Genomic DNA, 24041 nt, shown 5'->3' with positions numbered 1-24041 from the left:
CGTCTTTATGGAGAAGTTGCAAAGACAGTCAAAGCCAAATTTGCATAATACATGTGGAAGAATGTGCTTTGTTTAAAGGAGACCAAAATTAAGTTTTGTTGGCAGCCTCCAAAATCTTATGTGTGACAAAAACTAATATTGCAAATTGCACTGAACATTGCTTCTCTGCTGTGAAGCGTTGCTTTGATATTCTGCATTTTTTTTTTTGCCCAGAAGGGACAGACAGGAAAAGCACCAAAGATACAACCAGTTCAATAGCAGAAGGGTTTGTATTACCTCAAATCTAGATTTAAATTCGACAGAGATTTGGGACTCACAGAGTTTGAATGAGCTTGAGGTATTTGCTATTAAGTAAGGACAAGTTGTACCTGGAAGTTCTCTCTTAAAAAGAACCATTTCATACCCCGATATGAAGTGGTTCTGCAAAGTAGGGACTCAGAAGGGCTGAATATATATATATATATATATATATATATATATATATATATATATATATATATATATATATATATATATATATATATATATATATATATATATATATATATCACATTTTTGCATCTGCAAATATCTGCTTATAAAGCTTCCCTTACCACAGAAAAGATCCAAAGGGCATGAAGATCGATCATTTTCACTAAGTTTGTTAAAGAGGTTGGACAACTGAACTTGTTTCTATTAGGAAGTTCTGTTACTCCCATTTTTCCTTCAAAGTTATATTTCCCTAATCCTATTTTAAGTGTTTTTTACAAAGTGTGTTCCCTGTCCCTTCTTAATTTTACCAGCTAGATCACAAATTATTAAAATGTACAAAATGGTGCCGGCCTCCTCCTCTTCGTGTAACTTGATGTTGTAAATGTAGAGCACCTCAACAAACTGAACCACAGTGTTTGTATAAAACATACATGAGACTGTTTTTGTCTTGGGATGTAAACACAGATTATTTACACTCACAAGTGCCTCTGATGGAACTAGAATGATGGACCTAGTCAATATTTACTGTCTGTACACGCTTATCCAGATGGGCAAATTTTGAAAAGTCAGTGATTCAATTAAATCGGCTGGGTTTCCTTTGAAAACTTTAAACAAATTTAACTATATGAGCCAATTAAATTCTCCCTGTAAAGGGCCTTAAGATTATATGTGTTGTGAAAAGGAACTATATAAATAAATGGAATTAAATTTAATTAAATTGAGACAGACAGACAGATAGATACAGTTGTAATTGAAAGTTTACATACATTTTCATGAAAGAAAATTATAAATTCACACTCGTAGGCCAAAAAACACAAAACTGAATGAATAAATAGTAAAAAAAAAAAAAAAAGCAAAATTATTATCTAATAAAATAAAATATTGATTTTGACGTTATGTTTAAAGAATTTTTTTTTTTTTTTTAATAGGGCAGATAAAAGTAACTTGTTCAGTCCTGATTAGATAGTCCTGATTGAATTGGTATCATGGAGTTTTGTCTCCCCCTGGAGGTTATTAGGATAAATTACAGCCCATATGAACGTGATACTGTGGACTTCCGACGCTCATGTAAATAAAAACAAATAATAATAAAAGAATATATTCGAAGGAGTTTTATTTAATAGCTTAAATAACTAGCTTAAATCGATTAAGTTTCAAAGGCCATCCTTTCAGGGCAGGAGAGCGTTACAGACTCTTACATTAAGCAGAAATACAAGCGCTTCGAGCGGCATCAAGTTAACATACACACGCCTCCCTTCATTATTTGCCCTTCACAATATACCAACTGGACACTTTTTTAGTCAAGAAAGATTTAGGAGAGAACTCCGAAATCAATTTATTTATAAACAGTATTGATTTAAAGAGCAGCCAGTGTGGTTTTAGTTTGAAATGAAAAAATTATCATTATTCTACGCACTCATGGGGCTTTTATTCTGACATTCAAGCGGAAGTGGCGTTCAGCTGGGCCCAGCTATGATCAGCTGAGCGCCAGCAGCCCAGGAGCGCAGCGCACAATCTGAGGATAATCGCAGGTGGAGAGGCTGTTTGGATCTGAGGCTCGGGAAGCTGGTGCAGAGAGGAGGCCGGCCAGACGTCCGTTCCTATGATATAGATGATTCCACTGGATCCAAATCTGTGTTTTAATTTTCAGATCTGAATTGAACGTTTTTTCTCGATGATCCACAATGCGGTCCTTGGCTCGGTTCGTCGTCCGATGCGCTCTCATCATCTACCCCCTCTGCTTGACTGACGGAGTGGAAGCAGAGCGGCAGTGCACTGAGGTGAGGCAAACAGCAGATCTCTGCTGTTTATATTGATGTCAAACCTGACATTAAGGGATAAACACGCACTGACTGATGGTGCTGGCTACAAAATGGTTAAAATCCAACGTTTAACATGTATACGATTAAAATTGATGACACATTTCCGGGTTGGTTTATGGTAAAATGTTTTAATTGAGGCCCTTATTATTTTACAGTATGTGAGGAAGCCAGGATTTTTAATTCTAATTAATTTTGCTCTGTATAGTGTAAATCTGTGAAGAGGTCTGGGCTGTGTTGAACTTCACCACTCAGAGCTGTTATCAGTTTCCTGCATGGACTGGTCCTTCCTTCCCTGTGGCTCTGGTTTCCCTCAACACCTCCTCAGAAGAGGCTGGCTAAACAGTCAGACATATACAGCAGATAGGGGCAACATTCCTACATTCTTACTCTCATACTAAATGCAGGAGATGATGGCAACCTTTCTTCTATGACAATTATTTCTTTGGAGCAATATATATATATATTTTTTTTTTCAAAGGATGATGATGTGTGGCATACAGTCCAGTCCAAATGCATTTTTAAAGTAAAATGGATAAGGTCTGACTATGCAATGTCAATGTTTATGTGACAGTAAAAAAAAAAACTCAACTGGACTGCAAAGTATGGGTCTCATCTACAGCAATTTGCAATATCCAAATGTTCTAAAGAGTGTTTGGAGCTACATGAATTGAGCTAATTAGCTGAAATGATTAAGGACTATGCAGGATGAGAGTTTGGCTGGTTCTGCCAGATTCTTAAGGGTGTTAAGATCCAGTGGGATCTACTTTATGGGTTTTTGGCCAGATTATTACATTTAGGATCCCTGTTTGGTTCTGTGTTGGTCTGTTTGTTGAACACTTTCAGCAAATGTTGCATACAGCAGCTTTGCAGCAGTTTGGGATGAATCATCAATGGGACTCAATATACTATCATGCATCAACCTGACCAAAAATCCAGCTTGAAATGATTAGATTAGATTAGGGCTGAAACAATTAATTGTATTAATTGTGATTATTTGATCATTGAGATAATCGTTAACTAATTCAGTAATCAATTCATCGTTAACTGGAGTATAGAGACTCTAAAACATGTCTTTAGCCTACCTGACAGAGCAACACACTTAGAGCAGTAATTATACCAAGATTGTAAAAAAAAAAATATACAAACAGTTTGCATTTAAGATAAAAATAAAGAGGTCTTCTGTCAATATGCTCTATCCAGAACTCCAGAACACTCAAATGGAAAAGTTTCACCTGGTTTAATTTAATAAAAGATCTTCTTTAAAGAATCTGTGGCTATCCGATGGATTGATTGACAACAAAAAAAAATATAAAATTAACAGATAAATCAATTTGCAAAATAATCGTTAGTTGCAGCCCTACATTAGATCTTTCATCTCCCCGACTCAAATTAAAAAGAAAAAAGATACAAAAAATGCATCCATGTGTTCAATTTTTTTTTGAAATTCTTCCAGGAGCCATTAAAAAGCAAACTTTATAGGAGCCCTTTGATTATAAATGGAAAAATGGAGAAACATAAAAGAAAATGGACAGATTGAAAGTACTCTGATTAGCTATATCATGTGATGTCACAAGATGCCTATGTAGGTTTGGAAGCCTGTTACTTGGAGGGCATATTCTGTCTTGATTTATTAAAACCAAACACTCACTATAACACGTAACTTCTTAGGAGACCAGCTTCTTCTTAGTTGGGCTATTAGCTGTAGAAAATGCACTATATGCTTTATATGTGATTCTTCACACTTTTTTGTGGCAGTAAAAAGAGATGATTGGGAAAGAGAAAGTGACTGAGATGTGTGCTGCCTCCATTTACAGACAGCAGGCTGCATCCACTGCTGTAAATAATAGTGAGCCCAATGTAAGGCCTGCTTTCTCTGTATGCATAGAATGAGAAAAACTCAGTTCCTAGTAAAATAACCTCCCGTGCTCCTGCTCCCCCCTCACTCTCCATGGAGATAGTATGTTATGTATCCAGGCCTGAGGAGAGGTCAGAGCTTGAGAGATAACAACCAGAACACACATGCACGATTGTTTGCCTTTCTTTAAGTCAAGTGGATATGAAAGGTGATATCTGTGTTTGCTGCAGCTCCATTTGCTGCTTTAACGTTGGCTGCTTTGAATTGGCCGGATATTCAAACTGAGATGACTCAGCGCTCTGTTATGGGTGGAGACCCCCTAACAGTGATGTTTTTACTGACCTGCCTTGGGCCCTTATTGGTTCTATGTTTGCTGCCAAGCCTGTTGCTGTATCTGATCTTTCATGCAGATGCTCTGCATGCTTTTTACAGACGGACTACTACTATGAGTACACGGAGTGTGACAGCACAGGATCCCGGTGGAGAGTGGCCATCCCACAAAGTCCTGGGTCCTGCAGCGGATTACCACAGCCAGTAAAGGGCACAGAGTGCAGTAAGTTGGAATCTTTAGAGAATGTACTAATGAGACCGGCAGTGACAGTATCAAGGATATGTTCTGTTGAGTGATATGAGGTTATATAATTTGCTGGTTGCACCATTCATACGTTTAACATGTAAGGGTCTCATCCCTAATAATTTTTGCACAGTGAGTCTAACATATTAACTCTGTTGCATCAAATCATAACATACTGTGCTCACACCCTCTGATCTAAACTGATCGTTAACACCTCACTGCTAATTATTAGGAAGGAAATAAATATTTTTCTTTATTTACTATCTATAGTATTTATTCTAGCATTTTCTGATTTGCAAGTAAGCTTATCAATCTTGTCAATCTTTCTGATCAGTCATGTTAATCTATCAGGCAGATTATGTGTCAAAGTAACTTTACGTAATGCTAGTGTCTTTTTTTTTTTTAGCAGTTACACCTTATGCTAATCTGATTTTTATCACAGTTCAGTCCAAATGCATTCATACCATTTTTTCACATTTTTTTATATTAAAACCACAAACTTGTAAAATGTTTTCATTGGGATCTTATGTGACAGACCAATGCATGAATATAAGGTAGAGAAAAATGAGGCTTGGTTGTTAAAATTCCTTGCAAGTTCAAATCTGTAAAGTGTGACATTCATTTGTGTACAGTGCTGATACCGCTGAGAGTGTGTCCATACTATTCAGAAAGAATCTCTTGGAAAAAACTTTTTTCTAGCATTAAGCTGTCAATATTAAGGACGGTGTCTTCACTGTGATTTGCAGTCTTAGTTTTCTGCCACTTATATCATTTCATTTGTGGCTAACATGTTCTGTTTTGGTCTTTATTTAATAGGGTTCCTTTTAAGTTTTCTGTCTCTGTTACATTTCTCCTAGTAAACTGTAAATGGGACTACTTATTGATTTCCTTCATCAGTGGAATTATTTTTAACCACCTCCCATAAAACAGGATGGATTGACTAAGTTTGCTCATCTAGCATTTTGCCCAACATTTTTACAGTTATTTTCTGCCTTCTGGCATTCATGAATAGTTTTATCTGCTCCACTGTCAGATGCTTTTTGGCTTGGTGTTATATCATTATATTTTATGAATAAAAGAACAAAAATTTCAAAGTATCTGTTTACTATGAATAAAGTATTATTGAATTTGTAATGCACGGCAAAGATGTGCACATTTCTGATTAACTGTATGACTTTCAGATTTTTGTTTTGCTTTACAAAGCATATAAATGCTCATTTGTTGATTTTTGAAATGATGTTGTGCAGAGATTCATGTTAATAATAGAAGAGTCAGAAACATCTTTGCTGGAGGTTTAAAAATAAATAAAATCATAATCATTTTTTGAGAAGTTGCACACAAAACATTTTAGACAATGGATCCAGGAAGGGAAGATGGAGTTTAAATATGTAATGAATGTGGATCTTGTGCAAGGTGGTAAGGCAGGTATTTTTGTTTTGTTTTGGATTCATTCACAACCTGTTTATCCTGTTGGTGAGTTTTAAAAAACCCCCACAAAAAATGGTTGTGTGTCCATATGGTAAAACAAATCACACCCTAACATTATGTTGTTACATCATCTCTTTATCTTCAAAATAATTATTGCAGGTTTAATCTTCAGTAACGTTGCATCAGCAGGAACTAGACAAAGAGACATTTTTAGGTTCCTCTCTTATGCACCTCTGACTTTTTAGGATGCACCCAATGGAAGCTAATATAAGTTTTAAGAGCTGCCTCTGTGCTGAATCTGTTTCTATTTTCCATGGTGCATAGATGTGGAAAAAGTCAAGCGTTGCTACAGGGTAGAAAGTCTCTCATTGTCTTTTTTATTTATTTTGCTTTTGTTTCTTGTGTATCAAAAAATATTTATATATATTTAGTTCATATTGGCTGGTAAAACTTTCACCCATTTTTCATCCGTTTAGCATCTTTAAATTCAAACATTGCCTCTTTCATTTAATATTGCTGTAAGATAAATTTTTTGCTGACATTTCTTGAAATCTTTTTGTGCTTCCTCAACTTTGCCAGTAAGCCAGTTCAGGTATGAGGAAAAGCTGTCGCGTGAAACAAAACCAAGCACAGCAACTTGTTGGGTCTGGGAAAAAAAGATGTAGAGAGAAAAAGTGTGTAACAGGATGTAAGGATTAAGCTCCTCCATGGTTGGGGTACTGCGGCAGTGATTTGCTCTGCTGTTTGTCAGTTTCAGGATGTCTGAATCTAATGGAATCTGATGAGAAAAAACGTTTTGAATGACATTTTTCTTGTACAATTCTTTGTCTGTATCATTTTGTGCCCTCCTTTTTTTGTCCCCTAGCCTTCTCCTGCAGAGCTGGGGAGTTCCTGGAGATGTCGGCTCAGGAGTGCACCCAATGTGCTGCAGGGAGCTACTCCCTCGGCAGCGGCATCCGCTTTGACCAATGGGATACCATGCCTGTTGGATTCAGTAGCCTGGCAACTTCTCTGGGGAATGATCCACATAGAGATGCCAGACTATCCTGCAACAGGTTAATGAACTGGAAAGAGGAAACTGAATTGCATCTGTAAGAATTTTTTTTTTATTGGCTTCATTCTTCCTCCTGCAGTTCTTCCTGGATACCTCAAGGAAACTACCTGGAGTCCAACAGGGACGAGTGTACGGTCTCTCTCATTTATGCTGTTCACTTGAAGAAGCAGGGCTCGGTCACCTTTGAGTATCAGTATCCTGATAAAAACCTGATGTTTGAATTCTTTGTGAGTAACCCCTCATTTATTACCACCAGTTCCTTATCTATGTTGCATTATGTGTTTATTTTTGCAAATGGCAAGTGGAACAGATTATTACATTATTATTTTTTTTTGTTTAGATCCAGAATGACCAGTGTCAGGAGATGGATCAGTCCGCTGATACAAAGTGGCTTCAGCTCACTAATCATGGGGAGTGGGCAACCCACACGGTAGGTTTTAAATGTTCACTTATGAGGAGCACAAACAAAGGAAAGATTTTTGGCAGTTTGCCCTAATCTCCTAAAATAAAGGCTTTGAGTGTCAAACAGTGGGTGGATGTGAGCAGGAAGCCAGTTGATACACAGGAGCACACTAAAGTAACAAAAGGCTGTTTGCAGTATATTTCCAGACATATTACCAAACCAGATAATAAGTTGCTTTGATCATGTGTTCATGAGAAAGTTCATAAAAAATTCAAGGCTTTTTTTGTGTACTTTATTTTGAATGTGAGCCTAAATATTTTAAACCAGTTTGAGCCAAACCTATTAACTATTTGCTTCTTTAGCAAATTAAATTTGAATAAATCTTCGTATTTCATAGCATTCTGGAGATGCTAAGCATGCTGTTTGCATGTTTTATGCATTAATGCCACTTAAATAAAGTTTTGTTTGCTTGTGTTACTCATTGTAGAGCTTTGATCCCTGTACTTTCAGTATGCCACAGCCATCACATCAGAAACCCAGTTTTTCAATCAGTTCATCCAGAAAGGGAAACCCATGGACATATTAAACACAATGACCCATCTTAAAATCCCAGTTTTTGTTCCTTAATATGACACATTTTAGATTTCTTGAGGATTTTTCTTTAGCACAGATATCTTAAATGTAATACTCAGCCATAAACACTCCAGCATGGAGACTTAAACCTCAAAGCACATAAAAAAAAGCTATATCCTGTTTTAAGAAGAATAAAAAATGTTAGGCTAAAACAAATGCAGCAGTAACAATTTTAGTCCCCAAAGTACTATCTATTTTAAAAGTTTATGGGAGATTAAAAAAGGTGAAGAGTGTAGCAGAATTCAACAACTACCCCTGATACAAAGGACTCAACTTCTGCAGTGCAACGACTTCTTTTTTTTTAGATGTTAATGATTTCTTTTGATCTGGAAATCAAGGTATCAGGGTCCAAGAGTCCAAGTTGGTCGAGGTATAGTGAAGTTTCCTCAGAGTCTTTTCATCTGCTGGTGTTGAATGATAAGGGCTCACTCGCTGCTGCTTATGCTGCTTGTGCTGCAGGAGAGGCAGAGACTTGTTCAGGTCGTTATAAAGGTTTACTAAGTAAGTCTGAGATGTGAGACCAAAAGACAAATTCTTTGCAAACAACATCAAATCTCTCTGAAGGGGATTTAGACAGACCAGGGTTTAAAACTAAAGACCCCCACTCCATCGATCAGTCAGACCCCTCCATCCCTCTCCAGTCCTCCATTTCTTCCCCTGTCCTGTGAGTCGGCCAGGTCCACCGACTCCACACAACCTGTTCTCCATTTTAGAAAGAGATGTTAATTAGCTGAGGCAGAATTATGAAGAAACAGCTGGACGGGCCACGTTTCCCGCCCACTGGTGTTCAGACATTTTAAAACCTCACTGGAGATGCCAGCCTGCTACATAGCCTTCACCATTTTCCATGTCCCCCCCCCAAAAAAACCAAGGACCACAGGGCTGGATGACCACCGATCTCTGTGGTAGTGAAGTCCTTTGAGTGCCTTGTCGTGACCCACCTGAAATTCATCAATGACCCACTATTGGATCCATTCCAGTTCCCCTGCAGAGCCAACAGGTCTGTGGGTGATGCAGTAATCATGGCTCTCCACCACATCCTGCAGCACATGGACCCTCCAGGAACATACACCAGGATCATGTTTGGGGATTTAAGCTCTGCTTTCAACAACACCATCCCAACCCTTCTGCAGGATAAGCTCTGCCAGCTTGACGTGTCCAACTCTACACACAAGAACCAGCACAGATTGTCTCCTCATTGTTCCCTCTCTGCTCTTCTCCCTGTACACCAACACTGAAACGTCCAGTCGCCACTCTGTCATGCTCCTAAAGTTTGTGGATGATGTGATGAGCCAGAGCAGTCTGGAGCTCAGCACTCTGTAGACAGCAGAGATGTTCATGGACATCTGCACTTCTAGTTTTCCATCTTTGAGTCCATCTTCTCATCCTCAGGCATCATCTGCTTACTCCCCAAGGGACAAGAGCAGACTGCAGCATATATTGGCTCTGCAGACAGAGCCAATATATGCTGTATGATTGCTTATCTATGTGTGGTGCCTCATCACCAAAACAATTTCCTTGTACTGTACATGTAAAAACACTACTTGGAAATAAAGCAGCCATAATCATTGTTGTCCACCATCTTCCAGCAGCTTATACCAAAACGGAAACTTGAATTATAGGAAATACTCTCCACATTTTATATAAACTTTTTTGGCACTATAAGGAGCCCTAAGAATACTGTTATTCTTTATATCATTATTAGTAAGGAAAGTACTCACACATCCATTAACTTGTCAGTGAAATCTGAATGTTTTCACATCCAGCTCCCATTTCTGTGAACACCATTGTTCATGTTTTCCCCCCCTGTTGGCATCCAGTATCTTTATAAGCTTTCCCACACATGACACTTGGACATTTCCTCTTTCTTTTCACATCTTCGTCCGGCTTTGCCGACTCACTTAGCCTCATTGTTTCTCCCGTAGGCATGACATTTGGCTCTGTTTATCATACCACTGCTACATATATGGTTTGGTTCTGGTGAATATACACCAAGGTCTTTGTTTACCAAGGGAGCTAAAGCAAAATGTGAACACAGAAAAAAACTAAGTCAACAGGGTTTGACAATTTAATTGGAAAGTGTCTGTCATATTAAATTACTAGGCCTCATTAAGGTACTTCAGGCCCCCTCTGATGACAACTTTTGAATTATGCCTACAACACTGCCACAATTCTAGCGCGGCATGAACCTTGCAGAACATCTATGAGGTATTTTCCTGAGGAACATGAGAGACACCAGAGATCCCACCATGCACACAACCTAGAGACTGTAATCTAAGCACACTGAGCTTACTGAACACAGCCAAAGATGATGATCACATCATGACACATCCCATTGATACAGTAATTCATGCCACAGGAGCCCTGCAAGTGGTTAGTGTAAATGCATGGGCATACCTTTTACATTTTTTGTTAAATGCATTGATTTATCTGAGTTATGCACTATTGTAATTCGGAATAAACAGAATATAGCGTTTTTAGTGGATGAAAACTATAATGATAAAAACTAATAGCAATAAATTGTAAATAAATCAATGGCCTATGAACCTTTTGAATCAAATGATAACTTTTCAATCTTATCCAAATATAAGCACATTTGTTATGAAATGCTCTGCTGGAATAGTTGAGTAAATTTCTCCAGGTTGTTCAAGATGCCAAAGGTAACCAGTTTCTTTAAAGTTTCTTTGTTAATGGAAGCTGATGATGCGGGTCCTTTGTTTTAGGTGAATTTGAAATCAGGCACCAACATCTTATACTGGCGGACAGGAGGAGTTGTGATGGGGTCCAATGTGGTGAAGCCTGTACTGCTGAAAAACATTCAGATTGAAGGTTAGAGACCAGTGAATCTCTTGTGTTGGTTCTATAATGTTGGGAAAATATTAAATGAGACTTGTACCTGATATTTACCTCTTTTTTCATCTCGCCTTTCCCCTCAAAGGTGTAGCCTACACATCAGAGTGTTTCCCCTGTAAACCAGGAACATTCAGTCGCACCCCAGGCTCCTCCACGTGTGAATCCTGCCCTCGGAACTCCTACTCTGGCCATGGAGCCAGTTCATGCACTCCATGTAACACAACCATTCAGTATGCAGGTATGGCCCAGTTTTATGAATAATAAAGAAAAATGCTGCCAAGTTCACTATATTCCAATGTGCAATGTTGACAACTTTCTGTGTTTGCTCGCTCTGAAGCGCAAAAAACAACTGAAGGCATAATTTGACTACGGAACCTGGAACATTTTTCCAGGGACTTGTTTTTTAACCGCTTCTTTTCTCGCCATAGATCAGGTCACAGCGGTTACACTTTATTACTACTATTGCTATATATGGCGATGCAACGAAGTCCCTGCTGAGCAGCTGGTCTAGGGAGAAAGAGGCGTTCTAAACATGCATTATTTTCAGAGCCTTTATATCTTAAACTGTGATAACTGCTTTAAAATAAAATAAAGTTTAAGTATTTACAAATATGTTATAAACAAACTTAAACAGAAACACTTAACAGATTGTATCAAACTGCTGTGTGATATCAAGGAGCATCACCTCATCTGTTAATGAGCTAGGAGGCCTTGGTTTTTTTTTTTTTTTTTTTTTTTTACTGTTAAGCATCTAAAACCCTAAGATAAGATTATAAGTGAAGGATTTTCTCCAGCTGGCACTCAAAAGACACTGATCATTAAAAATATCTTTCAGTTACTGTAAACAGAAACTCCAAGTTGGCAGTGTGAACACAGAGAGGAGAAAAATACCCCAACCCCAAATAAAAGGCTCCTTGTTGGAAATCTGCCTTAAAGCTTTCAAATAGTTTTTATTTTTTTATTTTATTTAGACCATATTAAGTAAATGTTAGAAGTTGCAATATGGTGAAACATCAAGCTTTTTTTTTTTTTTTTTAGAAGAAAGTTTAAAGCTTTCTTCGATGCTTTTGTGGGCAGTTGCTTCCATTTCTCCAGTGTCCAATCCTCATGTCATAAAAAATGCAGGCAGCCATGTCAGTTGTTTATGGATTTTTAAAATGTGAGCTCCAAAAAAAAAAGTCTGTGTGTCACTGAATTGTTCCTTTCCACTTTACAGACAGCAGATGCTATAAATAATAAAGAAGGAAATTAAGTTAAAATTATTACATGCAGCCACATTTTTTGTCAAAAGATTCTCATTGATTGGTGTTTTACTTTTTCACTAATCTACCAAAAAGAGCTGCATTTAATAGAGTTATTGTAATGCACAATGTAAGATTATCGTTCTTTAACTGGACTTTATAGCAAACTGTTCTTCACTGGTGCTAATTTATTTTTTTGCCTTGGATACCATCTTGCCAAACAGAGGAAGGATCGTCCGAATGTAAGAACAGACCGCCTTGTTCCAAAAAGGACTTTTTCCAGATCCACACACCATGTGACCATGAAGGCAAGGTGAGGACGAAGAGTCCACCTTTCAAACATGCAGAGTAGACATGTCATATGATCGCAGTTTGTTTTAATTGTCCTTGTGTAATTTCAGACCCAGGTCATATATAAGTGGATCGAACCAAAGATCTGTCTGGAGGGAGTCTCTGGAGCCGAGTCGCTGCCTGAAGGTGGTGAACAGGAGGAATGTCCCCCCTGTAACCCTGGTTTCTATAACAATGACACGGCCACCTGCTCCCCTTGTCCGACTGGGACGTACTCTGATGGGTTAAAACGTAATAACTTGTGATTATGTCTTCTTTCTCACCATCATCCTGTTTTGTATTTTTCAGAATACCCATCTGTGGTTTTTAAACTTGTTTTAATTTTCCAGCATGTCAGCAGTGTCCAGCAGGGACTGAGCCCGTTCTGGGTTATGAGTACAAATGGTGGAATGTTCTTCCATCAAATATGAAGACTTCCTGTTTCAATGTGGGCAACTCGAAATGTGATAGTATGACTGGTAAGTAATCAGACATATTTCTTCATTTTAGCTTTTCTTATGCATTTTACTTTCTCACCCTCTGCTTACTTAATCTTTTTGCATTGAATTAAAGTCGTACTGCTTACTTTGAAGTCCTGCAGGGGTTTGGCTCTAAATTATAAAGTAGATCTGGTTGGTTTCCATGACTTCATACCGCTGCGTTCAGCTGGACAGATTCTGATAAACATACTCTGAAAGTGACAAAAAATGACTGGTTATTTTAAAGATGGGATTTTAATATTGGATTCCTTAGAACCTTTATTAGACTAAAAGTCCGTTTTTAAGGATGTTTTAATATTTTTAATATTAGTTTTATGTATAGCCTTTAAAGAATTGAAGCTTGGCTTTAAGTGTCCCTATTATCTTTATTAATAGGTCTTAATTGTTTTACCCGAATGTTGTATTCTGTTCAAGTGTGACTTTGTTTTTGGTCTGATTGATTCTGCTGAGTCTCATAATGTATTTGAATCTTTACTTTTAGTAATGTGAAAGATTATTATTTTTTTTTTCAATTTTGTTTCTTCTTTTTCTATATGATTATACTTTATCAACGCATTAAACAATGTTCTTTTCTATCTGATTATACTGATTTATCACTCGTTTTACTTTATATTGATCTTTTTTTAAGGGTGTTAGATTATTGTTTTATTAGAAGCTAAAATGTTTTTCAAATGATCAGGTATTTATCTGCACAGTTGGCTTCCAATGGTCCAGATTTTCTAGGAATCTTGATTAATCTAAACCCACATACAAAAGTTTTATCTTTTTAAAAGCCAAATTTGAAACTCATAGGAACCACACAGTAAAATGTTTAGAAAAATCTAGTGTCTAACTGTAAATCTGGTCAGAATATCTGGAATTGTATTGATAAATGGATCTAAAACACTACTGAAGTTGGTCTCCACTAAAGGGACGTTCTTACTCAGGTGCCTTATTGTGTTGGTGTAAATCTATTTACATTTCAGTGTAAATCTAATGTAAATAATGCATCTAATGTAAATAACATTGATAAACTGTCCACTTGACACTGAAATAAAATAGAAAGATCCTAATATCAAATGTCATAACATCATTAATCAAGCCTATAATATAAATATAGTCTATCTTAATAAAAGGGAATAAAATGTCTAGAACAAAATAAATGCATAGCCAAAGTAAAATAGTAAAACTTAAAATTTAGAATTTTCTGTCAGAAAAAAAAAATACTTATCTAAATTGAATTGAATTACAATACTGCAATGATATAAAACATCCTCAATGACCTTACCTGGAATTTGTGAAAGTGACACAGGTGACAACTATATATATCAAGGTAAAAATAAAAAAAAAAATACATTTTCTCCCCATGAAAAAAACAACTGAAATATTGTTTTTTATTTCCTTATCATTGGCAGCTTTAATAGTATATGAACATGTCTAAATTAAATAAAAGCTAAATTACACGTGATAATTTCTGTGTATCTATTTGTTTTAAATAAATTTGAAATTTTGATAATTCATGCACAGATATTGGAAAACAGAACCCTTAAACAGGGATCCACCTTTTGAATTTTTTTTGTGTTTTTTTTTTGGTGCCCTCAGCTGCTCCAAGCCAGACCTCTCTAGTATATTAATAAGCTTTGACAGCGTCTGAATAAAAAAAAAAGAATAAAGAAAAACATCAAACAAAGGTCAAGACAGCCAAGTTTTCCATTAGACAGTGTTTGAAAATAAAAAAATATACCTTCTTATAGCAACAGCGAAAAATAAGCTGAAAATTTTTTTTAAAGCAAATATGGAATTTCATTTGGGATGAATAAAGTGTTATTACTGAATTAGATTTAAAACAAATTAATAAAACTATATCTGGTTTCCTATTTTTAGGCTGGGAAGCAGCAAGAGATCATATCCACAGTGGAGCAGGCAGCTCTGATAATGATTATCTCATCCTTAACATCCACGTTCCTGGCTTCAAGTGAGTAAAGTCACACCATGACTCCCGTAGCCTCTTAGCTCATCTTTTCTCTCAGTTGTGATGACGCCTTCTTCTGTTTCCTTTCACCATCAGGCTGCCTACGTCAGTGTCGAGCCAGTCAGCGGCAGAATTTGGTCGAATCACATTTGAGTTTGAGACTTTGTGCACTGCTGACTGTGAGTTCTACTTCATGATGGTGAGAACAACTTCTGACACAGCATTGCTGCTCTGCACATAAAAACAAAAATGCTGGTAGAGTAATTTCAAATGTATTTTTTAGGATATTAATAGAAAGAGTACTACAGTTGTGCAGTCATGGGAGAAATCACAAAAAAGGCAGACCTACACCCATATCATGACAAAAAATGCCCCCGTTTCCTACACATGGGCTTTCCAGAGGACAAACCAACCCTCAGACGTAAGTACTGTATATGTAAACGCCTTTAGACATGGTCACCTAAGGGCTGTTTAGAAAACAATATACAACTGCTTTACTTACATGCCAGTTCTGTTTCATGCTGATATTTTCAGGACTCCTTTTAGTCAAAATAAAGGGCTGTTTTTTTTAATTATAAGCTGCTTTTTTAAGGTTAAGCACATTCCTGTTTCTAAAGGAATTACTTAAATCAATTAGTTTCTTAAAAACCCTCAAAGCAGATTATAAAAGAGGCAATAGAATCTTGGGGATCATAAAACTCTCTGTGTTGCATTAAATTCAAATAAAATAAGTGTTTTCCAGCCAGAGTTGCTGTCATATTTCCATTGATTAGTTCAAATCTGATCCTCGCAGAGCCTATTTCAGGAATGGTCATGGAAAAAAAAGCTAAAGGAGGGCTTCAGGTGGCTCAAGACATTGAAATTGTTTTGAATGAGAAAGCTTTTTTATTTTTCAAATACAACAAGGCCAAATAAAAGTAGGTAAAACAGGCGGTGTACTTTTTAGGACATTTTTTTTTTTTTTTTTGGATAAACAACTTCTCACTTTACTCATCAATGTCAGTAAATACTCATAAAGTAGAACATAAAACAATTCTCAATTGTTTTATAAGCAGATTTGAACTTTATGATATAAATGAGAGCGTTGTTTTTTCAAAACGCATTAGACTTCATCCATAATCCTATTAAATCTTTTAAACACAATGGTGTTAATATTGTGGTTTGGCTGGTGTTGCAAATAGATATTGTATACATATATATTGTGTACATATATATAAAAAATATTCCCGGATAATTCTTCATTTAAAGTTTAAACACAGTACTCTGGGTCAGAAAGACAATTCCAGAATAAAAACATTCCCAAGTCCCAATATTCACTCAAAACCAGTAAGGATTATTTTCGATCCCTAAATTTAGAGAACCTTTATACTCAATATGAAGCTGTTTGTAATATAATACCTTCCGTGCAACTTGTAAAACCGCTCCACAGTTGGTTTGTAGAACGCTCCCTGCTTTAAGACTTTTGTTTTTAGACTTAGATTTAGAAAACTTTTAATGCCATTTTGTATGCACAGAGTTTATGCAAAACAAAATTTCCTTTAGTACACTTTTCATGCTATTTGCATTTCTTAAAGTGCAGCAGTAATCAAATGTAAACAGTGTGGGAGAAAGAAAAAATGGTGCAAAAAACCCCCCATATTGTTATGAAAGTTCAGAGCATTAAGTATATATGGTGCAATTAGACAGTGTTTTGGTTTGGTGTTATCAGTGTGATTCAGAGTCTGTGACGTGATATTTATCTACAATATCTGACACACACTATTGAAACAACAAATGTGCTGCTTTACCTTTGGGCATGCACATGATCTGGTATGACATGGGAACATTGTAAACAATAAACTTATAGCTACATGGAGAGAAATGCATCAGAATCTCTAAATAAAAGATGTTACCAAATTCTTGTATAAAGTAATTTCTTATTGCAGTCACATAATCTCACTATAAAAACTATATTTCCCTAAAACATTTTAGAAGGATGGAGCATAAAGAGAGAGCAATCTTCGCTGTTGTTTAGCTCATCTTCTAGGGTTTCTTTAGATTTAATGCCTGCAGTCTGAGATGACAATGTAAGAAGTTCTTATCGTGTGAATAGAGTCATTGGGGACCTATTGTAATTAATTGTTTCTAAGCGACTGGAACCTTCTTTCTCATCTGTTTCTAAGATCTGTTGATCTGGTCACAATATATTGCTTTTTGGATCCTTCAGCCCTTTTCATCTCAAGTTCTTTTTAAGATGGTTCACGTTTCTATAGGTGTGTGGCTAGTGAAGCTGACCAAAGAAAAAATATTCAGAATTTAAAACAAGGCAAACATTTCCTTTAAAATAGATCTGGGTTGGTTTGGTTAGAAAAAGATTAAGGGAGTTTTCTTCCAAAATAAAGTTTCATATAACCATGATCATTATCATAAAGCATGTTTCTCTCTAAGGTTAGGTTCACTAAAAGGGGTTTAATGCTGTTTTAATCCTCTAGGTACGTCAATATGTCAATGACGTGGCGCGCATCTACTCCATCACTGTTACCAACGCCATTGATGGCGTGTCCTCCAGCTGCCGGGCTTGTGCCCTAAGCACCCAGCCCTCCAGCTCGGCATGCGTACCCTGCCCACCTGGACATTACATTGACTCAGTCAGCAGCAAGTGCTTAGAGTGTCCACGCAACAGTTACCTCGAAGCTCACGGAAAAGTGGGCTCGGATTCGTGCAAAGCATGTGGTCCAGCTAGCAGGAGCGACAAGGTTTGTGAATCAAGCTGTTATAATCTGCTCTCATTTTCCGGATGCCTGAAAGGAAAACTCACCATAAAACTATGTCTGTGCTTTTCAGGACCACAGACTGTGTTACAGTGATTGTCACTTCACCCATACAGAGGGCAATGTCACGTTAACTTTTGACTTCAGTCTGCTCGGTTTAGCCGGATCCTTGATGAATGGTCCAAAGTTCACCTCAAAGGGGACCAAATATTTCCACATGTTCAACATCAGTCTATGTGGAGGACAGGTGTGCATAGAAAACAACACCTACACAGAACAGCGAAGAACTCTACAGTTAAAGGCTTTTATTCACAGATGGAATTCCTCTGCCTTCTTCTCTCCATTTAAGGATCGCATGGCGGTATGCAGAGACAACGTTTCAGACGTGTCAATCTCCAGCTCCCAGAGCGAGAAAGCGGAGGGATCCAGTGCTGTGAAGACCTTCATCTGTCAATCAACAATAATCCCAGCAAGCAGACAAGGATTCTCCTCTGCGCTGTCTTCTCAGTCCATTAACCTGGCTGACACTTTTCTCGGTAAGTGAACATTGGATCACTTACCGAGAATAATCAGAATAACTCCATTTGCTGTTCTTTCTTTGCTCCAACCCTGTTTTTGCTTTGAAAATCTACAGAAATGCATTAAAAACTGAAGTTACCGAATGTGTATAATGTCAGTTTTTTAATCGTATACCTGCTTATCAATTAAAGATCCTGCATGGATCACTGGAAACAGAGATACACAGGACAAACAACCACACTCCCATGCACCCATAATGAAGGGGAATGTTTGGGGATATATTAACCTAACAGTGATGTTTTAAATTGCCAGCCAGAGAGAATCCAATCCTGTATAGGGACACAATTTAATAAAGACCCTAAAACAGCAGACCCTCTTTTTGCAGGACAGTAGTACTAACCGATGTTCCATTTTGTAGTCCTGCTTATATCTTATTATTAATTTTGTGTTTTTTTTTTCTTTTAGGTGCAACTGTGGATGATAATCTTGAGGGAATAAAAGCCATGCCAGACTTGTTTCCCCGGAAGTCTAAGAAAGTGCCTGATGTTAACTTCTTCTACAGGTATTTTTCTCATATCAGATATTTTTTGGCAAATAAAATATCAAAGAAGGAAAATGTTTACTTTTCTGTCTTTACTTGATTTCTACTCTTTTATTTCCCTTCATTTATATTTTTTAATTAATTAAAAGTGCTTGTCTTTATACTGAATTGTGCTATATGAATAAACTCGCATTGCCATGACTTCTTTTCCTAAGATCACTTGAAGGAACTTCGTCCTGCGAATCAGGTCGAAGTGCAGTGGTGACCCTCCGCTGTAATCCCGATATGAGCACTCAAGGAACACTGTCGGTTCCCAGGTATTACTTTCCACTTTTTCCGCATTTAATGCCTTCACTGCAGCTAAAAATAAGTTTGACCTTAATCGTGGTTATTAAGGTTGCAAACATTAGTGCTGTTTTTAATGTTGAAGTAATGAGGTCTGCTTTCGGCCATTCCAGTCAGTGCCCTGAAGGAACATGTGACGGCTGCACCTTCCATTTCTTTTGGGAGAGCTCAGGAGCTTGTCCGACATGCACCGCTAGAGACTACCATCTGATAGAGGGAGTCTGCAAAGGAGGACAGCAGGTGTGTTTTTGTGTTTCCATGGTGTTAATTATAGGAGAGCATTTCTTTTGGCTGTTTAGTCTAACAAATTAAGCTTTAAATAAATGTGAATTTGAATTAGAAAAGTGAAACACCCATTTTAGATCCTGGTTAGTCCCTTTTATGTTCATTATTTTTCTTTAATTCTATGAATATGTGTTTTTTCTCAGGACATGCTGTATGTGTGGACTGAACCCAAGCTGTGTATAGGGGGCGCCAGCTTGCCTGAAAAGAAAACCGTGCCTTGCGAGGGTATGGAGTTCTGGGTTCGGCTTGGTGCAGGGACGGGGATTTTCACTGCCGTGCTGCTCATCTCTCTCACCTGCTACTTTTGGAAGAAGAATAAACGGTACTTTTCTCCAGAGTTTTCTCCCTCTGGCTTTAGCAGAAACACCTTTTCACTCCAATATTTTTACCAATATTTCTCTGATTCCTTCTTCCTAAAGCGTTTTATTATTCAGCGTTTTTTTCATTATGGTTCCATCATGAATGGATTTTCTATACTGACTTCACTTCCTTGGATTCTCTCCTTTATTTTTCAATTTTAGCTGCTCTTTTGACATTAAATTTCTGTTTGTTTTTTTTTTACCCTTTTTGAAAAAAAAAATCTTTCCTATTACACACCTGAATAAAAAATTAAGACCAGTTGAAAACTAGTAAGAATTCACATCTTGCACTGTTGGATTTTAATGAATTTTTTGGAAGAAATACAAAAGCAAGGGAGGGAGTGAAACAAAAAAAAAAGTAGAGTAAGCAATTTATTGAAAACAACAATTAAACTGAAATACATTAAACATTTAAAACCACATAAAAAAACAAAAACAAAACAAACCCTCTGAAATAGAAACACATTCAAAGAAGGACTCAGTAATGAGTATCTGTGCATTCTTGGTAATCACTTGAAAATTGATTTGCACCAGGCTTGATGCGAGTGTTTTCTGGAGACTAGAGTGAATGTTGATCTGTCTGCTAGAGAAATCTGCACAAAGGGCATCTATTGTAGTGTAGTTCTGTCCACTTCCCCGGCCATCCAACCTCAAATAAAAAACAAGTTCTTACCTCACAGATAATTAGGGATGCCCCCTGCAATATCCCCACAGAGCAAGCTGCCATTTGATGGCTCTACACAACTTGAAGTTCCATTGAAGGAAAGAGCCCCCAGATCATGATGGAGCTTAACCTTATGCTGCAAGCTGGATTGTTGCAAGATCTAAGTTTTCAGTCTCACAACAAATCCATCTTGAAAGACTCTAATAGGGATTCGTGCAGGATTGCCTTTGAGTCAATGAGTCAATGCAATCAACTGGTTTTCCTTAGATAGAAAACTTTGTATCAATTTGACTGTATGATCTGGTGAACTGTAAAGTGCCTTGAGATGACATGTGTCGTGAATTGGCGCTATAGAAGTAAACTTGAATTGAATTACATTAGTACATCCGTCTTGTAACAACCAGCGGGTCGGACCAATGACATGTCAGCAGTGTTTTTGGGGGCGGGACATGTAGGAATGATGACAGTCAGAAGGGCTTGTCAGGGCATTACAAACATGGCTACGCTGGAGGACTAGCCTGTCGATAGGTTTTAGCTAAAATAGCCACAATTTCTCGTTTATAAAAGGAGCAAAGAGAAAAACTTTGTGCATTTGTAGATGGGAAAGATGTCTGTGCCTTTCTTCTGACAGGATTTGGAAAAAGTTTGATTTATCAGCTTTCTCCACTAGTTGTGAAAACACTTAACGTCACAATTTGCGGCTACGATCGGCTGAAAGCGCATTATGGAAGGCAGGTACTAGCTGGCACTTCACCTAGTCAGCTCGAAGTATTGTACTAAACGTCCCTGCTTTTCATGGACAAACTAAACGGCAGCCATCCCAGATTGATAACGTACTGTAGAACTCAACTCAGATCTACACAGATCAATCTGGCTACTGCCAGGTTAGATGGATCTCCTTGTGTTGTTTTCCGACTACACCTTGTCATGCCAGTATCAAGGTTTAAAGGAGCATCAAGGTTTCATGTTTTTTATAACTGCAGGATAAAACTGTCTTCCACCTTTTAATGTCCCATGTTTAGGTCTCTCTGTTTTCCTATTTTCCTGCCTTTATTTAATTTTTTTTATTTCTTCTCTCTTGCCATATTTCTTTTTATTTTATTTGTTTTTTTTCTTTCTGTTTTCTTATGTTGCTCCTTTTTGATATAAATTGTCTTCTCCTTTTTCTTTTTTGGATGACATTTTGTTCTTCACTTTCCCCTCTTGTCACATCAGTTGTTCGTTTTAAAACTGGACCCACATCCTTTTCTGGTATTGATTCTCTTGCTTTTCTCTTTGTAAGGTTGGAATACAAGTACTCCCGGCTGGTTATGTCTGCCAATAAGGAGTGTGAAATGCCAGTGGCTGACAGCTGTGCTGTGATGGAGGGAGAGAATGAGGGAGACATGGAGGATGAAGTTGTGTACACCAAACCTTCACTGCTTGGCAAACTGAAAGCAATAGCATCTAAGGTGAGAGCTGTTGCATTATCACAGAAAGTAATGTCTCACTGTGCTAAAGTTCTAAGACAGCTGCACTATAAACACTGTTTCTTCTGCTTTCAGGGAAATGGGCAGCGTTATGAAAATGTGCAGCTGAACTCGTTCTCATCAAAGGCGTTGGTGTGGAGTTAAAGCCCTGCAAACAGGAGCTGCAAGGACGAAAAAAAACTTCGCTCTGGGTGATCCACCTTAGAGTGTCCCTCTTATGAGCTTTGGTACCTGGAATACCACCTGTGTGTACATAAAAAAATACACTCTGCATAAAAAGCCAGATTAAAAGAAGTCACAATAAGATGGTGGCCTTATAGCTTGGTACCGTAGAGCCATAGTACTGTGACACAGGTGTGTATGACACACATTTTTTGGCTTATCTTTTTGCTGGAAAATGTTTTTAGAAAGCTCAGGGTAATACAAGGACCTATATGAGTTCTTGTTCAGTTCGATGTATATTTATTTAATTCTGTGTCATGTTTTATTTCCTTTGATTGTGGAGATCCAGATGTCAAGACACACAAAAACTGTGTGTGTTTCCATATCCTGTAGATGCACTCTGACTGGCTTTGTTTTCTCATATGTGTGTGTGTTTGACTCTTTTGTTTCATTGAAGTCATTTTGGTGGGAAGATAAGTAGGACTAAAAATGAACCTGCTGTATTAAGCTGTTAATATTGTGCTCCAAATAAATGACATATTTATGTAAAATCGACTCTGTGTGATTCAATTCAGTTTCAATTCAATTCAGTTTATTTCTATAGCGCCAATTCCCAACACGTCATTTCAAGGCACTTACAATTTAACCAGATCATCGAGTCAGATTGATTCAAAGTTTTCTATCTAAGGAAAGCCAGTTGATTGCATTGACTCGAAGGCAATCCCTCATAATAAGCATGCTTGTAGCAACAGTGGAGAGTAAAAACTCCTTTTTAACAGGAAGAAACCTCCAGCAGAACCAGGCTCAGTGTGAACAGCGCCTGCCGAGGCCGACTGGGGTTCAAGGAGATAGAAGCAGAGATACAAAAGTTAACTGTCAACCAGCTCCACAGGCTTTGATTAAATTGTCATGTTTCAAAGTTGCTTTAAGAAATCTCTCACTATGATGGCTTTACATGACTGTATTTGTGTTTTTACTCATAAGTCATGTTGGTGAGAAATTCATACCAAAGGAAACAATCAATAGTATACTGTATTTAGAACATGGAAGATCTTACTTTAGAGTAAAAATAAAATATTTCATTATGGAACTTACTGTATGTGGAAAGCAATGTTAAATGATCTGATGCTTGGTGTCTGCTCCACAGAGTAAAGAATGCTTACTTTGTTTAAAAAGATTTTGAAATGGGAAATAAGAAGTACAGATAGAGAAAATACTTTGGGCAGGGCCTTAGATACAATCACATTCAGCTAATTACCACATGGCATTAAAGCATATATAGCCATATTTTTCTTACTAATATTAAGTCTGTTTTAGTTCAGATATCAAAATCTGTTTACTGAATGAGAATCATTAAAACTTTCAAATCAAAAATGAAACATTTCCCTTATTTTATTTTTGTATAATTGCCTTTCAAACAATGAAATCTTTTGGTTATCTTCTCACCAGCTTCTCACAGTAATTTACTAGAATTATGTCCATTCTTTTTTTAAATTTCGTGCAGCTGAATCATGTTTGTGAAACTAACTTGCACACACAAATTTTTATCTCTGCCCACAAATTATGAATAAGGCCGCAGCTTTGTCATGGCCACATGTATATATTGAGTTTATTAATTTATGTGATTGAAATCATTGCTTGTAAGGCGTTTTCATGATGACGTTTTAACTTTTAGCTGGAAGGCTTAAGCTGTTTGAATATATGCAAATATTTTTTTTATTTTTCTCATGATTCCATCTGTTTTGAGTAAATAAACCCTGACCCTCCTGCTTTAATATATTCCTACAACATGACGCTGCCGTCCTTGTACTTCATAGTTAGGATTTTGCTC

General features: G+C 37.1%; 1 protein-coding gene across 1 annotated transcript; it reads left to right on the top strand.

Moving 5' to 3' along the window:
• Positions 1-1926: 1926 nt before the first annotated feature.
• On the top strand, positions 1927-22761 carry elapor2a (endosome-lysosome associated apoptosis and autophagy regulator family member 2a). Its single transcript, XM_038268915.1, has 23 exons — positions 1927-2040; positions 2123-2252; positions 4582-4702; positions 7017-7206; positions 7285-7432; positions 7546-7635; positions 10965-11070; positions 11180-11332; positions 12560-12648; positions 12737-12917; positions 13016-13144; positions 15029-15119; positions 15213-15315; positions 15400-15537; positions 17588-17851; positions 17940-18113; positions 18216-18402; positions 18851-18947; positions 19142-19243; positions 19385-19511; positions 19700-19878; positions 21862-22030; positions 22124-22761. Exons 2-23 carry the CDS (start codon positions 2157-2159, stop codon positions 22190-22192), a joined length of 3003 nt encoding a protein of 1000 aa, XP_038124843.1. The 5' UTR covers positions 1927-2040; positions 2123-2156; the 3' UTR covers positions 22193-22761.
• Positions 22762-24041: the final 1280 nt, after the last annotated feature.

The sequence above is a fragment of the Cyprinodon tularosa genome, unplaced genomic scaffold (assembly GCF_016077235.1).
Source record: "Cyprinodon tularosa strain WSP-4 unplaced genomic scaffold, ASM1607723v1 ctg71, whole genome shotgun sequence".
Taxonomy (NCBI): domain Eukaryota; kingdom Metazoa; phylum Chordata; class Actinopteri; order Cyprinodontiformes; family Cyprinodontidae; genus Cyprinodon; species Cyprinodon tularosa.
This window is presented reverse-complemented; position numbering and strand designations above follow the sequence as displayed.